Source organism: Babylonia areolata, chromosome 30 (assembly GCF_041734735.1).
Source record: "Babylonia areolata isolate BAREFJ2019XMU chromosome 30, ASM4173473v1, whole genome shotgun sequence".
NCBI classification, from domain to species: Eukaryota; Metazoa; Mollusca; class Gastropoda; order Neogastropoda; family Buccinidae; genus Babylonia; species Babylonia areolata.
In genome coordinates this window covers 14878684-14886183 of record NC_134905.1, presented here as the reverse complement: position 1 = coordinate 14886183, position 7500 = coordinate 14878684, and the positions used below count along the sequence as shown (strand labels likewise).

The 7500-nt window shown below is 45.6% G+C and overlaps 1 protein-coding gene across 1 annotated transcript in view; it reads right to left on the bottom strand.

Moving 5' to 3' along the window:
* Nucleotides 1-7462, bottom strand: part of LOC143275462 (inositol 2-dehydrogenase-like) — a 28734-nt gene extending 21272 nt beyond the window's left edge. The window contains exons 1-3 of the mRNA XM_076579603.1: nucleotides 7437-7462; nucleotides 4573-4658; nucleotides 4008-4167 (exon numbers count right to left, since the gene is read on the bottom strand). Of these exons, the coding sequence (XP_076435718.1) occupies nucleotides 4008-4167; nucleotides 4573-4621 (209 nt within the window). The 5' untranslated portion in view covers nucleotides 4622-4658; nucleotides 7437-7462. The remainder of the gene's footprint in view (nucleotides 1-4007; nucleotides 4168-4572; nucleotides 4659-7436) is intronic.
* Nucleotides 7463-7500: the final 38 nt, after the last annotated feature.

Below are 7500 nucleotides of genomic sequence, written 5' to 3'. Positions count from 1 at the left end.
TGTTAAACTGATTTAACGCAGTTTGTAATTTTCCGCGATGAGCTCGCTAAAACTGACCCTGTTCAGGTGACTTAAATTAAGATTATAAATTCATCTTAAATAATCAACATTTCATTTTATACTCATTAGAAACTAGGTGTTGAGCTCTTTCTTTTGCGACTTAGCCTACCCGATGTAAATTGGTTCAGGAATCATTTAGAAATCTATCACTGAACACCTTGTCACAAACACACTTCTTACCAGATTTAGCCTGATTGGGGACCTTTTGTTTCATGGGCTACGCTAGCTAGCGTCATTGCAGTCCGCTTACCTTGCATCAGAAGCGGCAAAGAGCGTGGTCAGTGTTCAAAACAACTCCAACCCAACAAACTTGACCTCAAGGGTGCAGGCGCCAATAGGTCGTTAAAACTCCAACAATCGTCAGTTTTCACTTCATACATGAGCCAGCCTGTGGCCACACAGCCTGCTCTCTTTCTCTCTTGCTGTGTCGCGAGCAGTGTGTGTGTGTGTGTGTGTGTGTGTCGTGTGTGTTCCCACAACAGGTGACATCTCGCTACGTATCACTTGCACTGTCTTGTCTCATTATTTCTCTTCTCCTTTATCTCTTCTTCTTCTTCTAACTAACTTCTGACAGGCGCAATAGCCGAGTGGTTAAAGCGTTGGACTGTCAATCTGAGGGTCCCGGGTTCGAATCACGGTGGCGGCGCCTGGTGGGTAAAGGGTGGAGATTTTTACGATCTCCAAGGTCAACATATGTGCAGACCTGCTAGTGCCTGAACCCCCTTCGTGTGTATATGCAAGCAGAAGATCAAATACGCACGTTAAAGATCCTGTAATCCATGTCAGCGTTCGGTGGGTTATGGAAACAAGAACATACCCAGCATGCACACCCCCGAAAACGGAGTATGGCTGCCTACATGGCGGGGTAAAAACGGTCATACACGTAAATACCCACTCGTGTACATACGAGTGAACGTGGGACTTGCAGCCCACGAACGCAGAAGAAGAAGAAGAAGAATAACTATTGTAAATAAAACAATAGAAAAACCCATTTGTGACTGGCCTTTCTATGTTCCTGACCTGTGCGTGGAAATTCTTGTCTATCCTTGAATGCAGTAAATCATCATTTAGTTTAGTTCTTTTGTACCGTCCCCTCAGATGCCACTCGGGTACACGGCTACACACACACACACACACACACACACACACACGTGTGTTATATATATATATATATATATGTGTGTGTGTGTGTGTGTGTGTGTGTATTTATCCTCTTTTTTTTCTTCTTTTTTTTTTAAGAAGGGTAGGCATGTGTAATTGCGAACAGCGTGTAATTGCGGACGATTCGTATACCGCCACACTTCAAAGCGTTCTTAACGGTTGCATTTCACAATTTAACGCCTGCTTCGACCTTATTCTAATACCTTAATGAATATCCATTTTGAAGAACCAGTCAAACATCAGCTATTTCTGGCTGTTTCCGCGCTCTTTCTTCTCTTCCGCGCACCACTGCCGACCAAAGTTACAAACGCGCTCTTAAAATCCTAAAATCAAGGGAAGCAAGTTGTAGGACTTGAAGTCGGACACAGGTTAAAATAGTTGATTCGATCGGATATGTTAAATGCTGGGATAATTTAAGAAAGCATATTGGTGACAGACCAGAACGTCAGTTTTGACACGAATCTCCAAAATAGTGTCGTTTGCAATTAGACCATAAGATATTTTGACGTGAGTCTATTTCCGAACGATGCTGCACAGTTACTGAGCACTCTCAAAAAGGATGTGTTTGTGTTCGGTGTGGGGTGTGTGTGTTTAAATGTCTGTTTGTCTGTTTGTGTGTATGTGTGGTCAAAACCAACAATACAACAGTCTGGTGCGATGTTCCAATAATGTTATGTCTAATGAGTTAAAGACCTGCTTCTGTTATAACTGTCTACGTGTACCCAAAACCATCGTTCGCAATTTGGCTTATCTATTCGCATTTACCCTCAGGCGCCCCTGCTATTTCAAACGTCGACAAAACGTTGAAAAAAACCCATAATAAGCAGAAGAATTTTTCCTGGTGCAACCAGTCGGAGAAAGCCTTCAAAAATAAAAGAAATACGTTTCACTATCGCACGACATGTACCTTTACAGTACACACACTGAGCTGGTCGCTTCGACTGGATCGTTCACAAAAGGCATACCTACCTTAATATGTAGTCTCCGATATTTAAGCAACTACAGTTTAACTCACTCAGTACGGCCAGTCCTCTCTTCTCCTCTACACAGACCCCTCGGATGTCCAGTGGGTGTCTGAATGACCCAACCTTTAGCTTCCGTCGTCAGAATTGTTGTATTCTTTGTCAACATTCACCTCTTCAGTATAAGAGCCTTCCGCTTGCAATATTTTGATGATGGTAATTGGGGTGAAACGCTGTTAACGTCGTCTCTTTCGCCGTTCATATGGAGAGAGTTAAGCTTCTCTCTGAGAAGCGCAACAGCCAAGTGATAAATCATTAGACTTTGAATACCTGGGGGGGGGAGGGGGGGGGTCCCGACGGGCGCAATAGCCAAGTGGTTAAAGCGTTGGACTGTCAATCTGAGGGTCCCGGGTTCGAATCACGGTGACGGCGCCTGGTGGAGATTTTTACGATCTCTCAGGTCAACATAATGTGCAGACCTGCTAGTGCCTGAACCCCCTTCGTGTGTAAACGCATGCAGAAGATCAAATGCGCACGTTAAAGATCCTGTAATCCATGTCAGCACTCAGTGGATTATGGAAGCAAGAACATACCCAGCATGCACACCCCCGAAAAGGGAGTATGGCTGCCTACATGGCGGGGTAAAAACGGTCACACACGTAAAAGCCCACTCGTGTGCATACGAGTGAACGTGGGACTTGCAGCCAACGAACGAAGAAGAAGAAGAAGAGTACCTGGGGGTCCCAAGATATTGAACAGATCCACATCACGACACAGGATCTAAACAGATCCACGACCACAGGATGACAAACATCAACACAGCGACCACATCACATCAGACAGATCAACACAGCGACCACATCATATCAAACAGATCAACAAAGCGACCACATCACATCAAACAGATCAACACAGCGACCACATCATATCAAACAGATCAACACAGCGACCACATCACATCAAACCGATCAACACAGCGACCACATCATATCAAACAGATCAACACAGCGACCACATCACATCAAACCGATCAACACAGCGACCACATCATATCAAACCGATCAACACAGCGACCACATCACATCAAACCGATCAACACAGCGACCACATCACATCAAACAGATCAACACAGCGACCACATCACATCAAACCGATCAACACAGCGACCACATCACATCAAACAGATCCAAACTACGACACAGGATTTAAAAAAAAAAAATGAACACAACGACCACAGGATCTCAAACAGATCAACACAGTGACCACATCACATCAAACAGATCCAAACTACGACACAGGATCTAACCACAACATCAACAAAAAAACAACACAATGACCACAGGATCTCAAACAGATCAACACAGCGACCACATCACATCAAACAGATCCACACTACGACACAGGATCTATATATATATATATATATTTTTTTTTTATCAGCACAACGACCACAGGATCTCAAACAGATCAACACAGCGACCACATCACATCAGACAGATCCATGATCAAACTACGACACAGGATCTAAAAAAAAAAAAATGAACACAACGACCACAGGATCTCAAACAGATCAACACAGCGACCACATCACATCAAACAGATCCAAACTACGACACAGGATCTTAAAAAAAAACAACAGCAACAACACAACGACCACAGGATCTCAAACAGATCAACACAGCGACCACATCACATCAGACAGATCCACACTATGACACAGGATCTATCTATATATTTTTTTTTATCAGCACAACGACCACAGGATCTAAAAACACATCAACACAACCACCACAGGAGCTCCACCAGACCCACACACCCACCCACCTGGAGTCGTCCAGCACAAGGTCAAGGTCATCAGGAGTGGCACACCTGGCGGGCAGCCCGTGCGACTGGACGAAGCGCTCCGCGTCCTTGACCTGTGACCTGACCAACCACTGCAGCTTGGCCCTGGCCGACAGCAGGAGACTCTGCACGTGCACACCGCCTGTACCCCCGTGCGCGCGCGCGCGCGCACACACACATACACATACACGCACACACACACACACATATATATATATATATATATATATATATTACAACATTGATGGCTTTCAGTTCCCTTTAACACAATGAAATATTACATACATACATACATACATACATACATACATGCATACACACACACACATATATATATATATATATATATATATATATATATATATATATATATATATATATATATATATATATATGTATGTATGTGTGTGTGTGTGTGTGTGTGTGTGTAAAACGACATCGATGACTTCAAGTTCCCTTTAACACAGGTAAAAATAATTTGCACACAAAACAACATTGATGACTCATGTCTGACACCGAGAAATAAGTATGCGACAACATGTCTTACCCATGTTTCCCATGCCCAGCACAGCAAAGCCAAACTTTTTGGCCGCCATCACGACTGGAATACAGCTTTGCCTGAAGGTTATACAGCTGGAAACGATACGTGCGACACGAATCGTTCAGTAAGCAGCACAGCACAACATCTGCACATTAATTAATCAAAAAATAGTACCATGAAAAATACATTCTCAACAGGTAGGGGTTTCAATGTGTGTGACAGATGGTAGCATTCACACACAAGCCACGCACACGCTCGCACAACGCGCGAGCACAACCACACACACACACACACACACACACACACACACACACACACACACACACGAAACGCGCGTGCGCGCAGGGCAAGGGTATTTCACTAACACAAGACATCAATTAACAAAACATGTAGTACTGAAGTAGACTAACATCAATTAAAAAAATCAATCCAACTTTTAACCAGCACAGCCTATGAGAATTGTTCCAATCCCCCATCCATCACCCTCCACACACACACACACACACACACACACACACACACAGAGTCGAGCACTCACACACAGACACTCAGGCACACACATAGACACACACACACACACACACACACACACAGGTGCGCGCGTAAGCACGTACACACAGACACACTCAGGCAAACAGACAGACAGACAGACCACACACACAAACACAGACACAGACACACACACACACACACACACACACACAGATGATAATGTTTATTGTTAAAATTAACACCCTACATGCAAATTGCTGTGCTTTATTCATTCACCTTTACACTCAGTTACGTAATCAGTGGGGGGGTTTTTAATGGGGGGAAAAGATCATGAAAAGTAGGCATGATCTGATATCAAAACAGCCAGCAATTAATTCTCGTGTGTCCATTCCAAAAAAGAAAACTTCAACAGTGTTCATTGCAATACCTTTTTGTCACAACAGATCGTTCTGCCAGTGAAATTCACGTTGCTTTCCCCTTGTTGTGTGTGTGTGTGTGTGTGTGTGTGTGTGTGTGTGTGTGTGCCTGAGTGTCTGTGTGTGAGTGCGCGCGTGCGTGACTCTGTGTGTGTGTGTGTATGCGCGCGCGCGCCTCTGTGTGTGTGTGTGTTTGTGTGTGTGTGTATGCGTGCGCGCACCTCTTTGTGTGTGTGTGTGTGTGTGTGTGTGTGTGTGTGTGTGTGTATGCGCGCGCGCCTCTGTGTGTGTGTGTGTGTGTGTGTGTGTGTGTGTGTGTGTGTGTGTGTGTATGCAAGTGTATTTGTTTGGTTCTTCACTGATAACCAAAGTGGAATTTTTATGCATAATTTTTGTTGCCGTGGGTTCTTTTCACCTTCGTCAAAATAGTGCAAGCAGCACACGCTACGACCTCGGTTTATCGTTTCATTAATCCGAATGACTGCACTTTGTTTTTCTAGGCAGCCAAACTCTACCGCATGCTTTCGATTCTGATCGTGATGATGGAGTCTCCCGTCGGACCGACGGATGAGTAGGCAGGCAGGCTTATCTGTCGGTGTGTGTCCTCGTATGGGAGAAGAGGCCGATTCTGGATGCGCAGCACTTCCCACAGGTGTTGCAAGGGAAAACGTCTCCAGAAGTTGAGCCCTGCTTCCTTCGCTCACGCTTCTCCTTAATGGCCAGCGTTCTCTTGTTTTCAAATGTCTTTATGCCACTAGAGCACAGCATCCTCCAGCGACAGCGGTCAAGGGCATCAGTTTCCCAGTAAGCGATGTCTATGTCACAGGCTCTGAGGTTTGTCTTCAACCGACATTAGCCTGGTTGCCTGACCAGCACAGGTGACTTTGTTTTAGTTAAGAGGAGTTGTGCAGTCCCTTCCCCACTCTCTCGCCTACCGACGCTCACAGTCCCACAGGTGCACATACTGCCGCGTGTAGAACGGCCTCGGCAGGTGCAGGTTTTTTCTTCGGAGTTCCGTCTCCTAGGAAGACTTCCAGCCAAGGATAAGAGCTCCCCCCCCACCCCCCCTACCCTTTGGTCATCCTCTTCCGCCTTCACAGCCGTTGGGAAAGGTTTCCTCTTCCGTTGGGTGACTTCACATGCGGAAGGTAGTACTGGGTTACATGGTACCAGTAGCAAGGGCTATGCCCCTGACCTGACAGACGTGATTCTGATCGTACAGGTACCTAATAGAACCAACACGTGTGACACTGCTTTAACTCCCTAATGTGTCACACATTTCGAACTGACACACTTGCTCCAAGGCACGTGTGTATCTGCCGGGTTGAGGGACGCCCGCGGCTAATGTATTTTTAGGGGAGTTTATAACGCCTTGGCAACTGCTAAGTAAAACTTGTGCGTGGTGCAGTGTATGTGTGTGTGAGAGAGAGAGAAGGAAGGGGGGCGTGGGGGTGTGGGGGATGTGGGGGTGGAGACGGAGAGCAGACAGATAGATGCAGAGACAGAGACAGAAAGAGAGAGTGGCGGGTGGGGGGTGGTAGAGAGAGAGAGACAGAGAGAGAAAAAGATTTAGAGAGAGAGAAAGAAACAGACAGACAGACACACACACACACACACACACACACACACACACACACCACAGAGACAGAGACAGACAGAGACAGAGACACACACACACACACACACACACACACACACACACACACCACAGAGACAGAGACAGACAGAGACAGATAGACAGACACACACACACACACACACACACACACACACACGCACGCACGCACACACACATACATACATACACACAACACAACACACAGAGAGAGACAGACAGATACACACACACACACACACACACACACACACACACAACAGAGAGAGAGAGAGAAAGAGACAGACAGAGAGACAGAGAGAGAACAAACAATTCATTAAACATCAAACTACACGAATTTTACTCACCAACGTCGCAACGCTGTGGCCGACACGCGGACAGTCAATGTGTTGGGGTTGTACTCACTTTCTG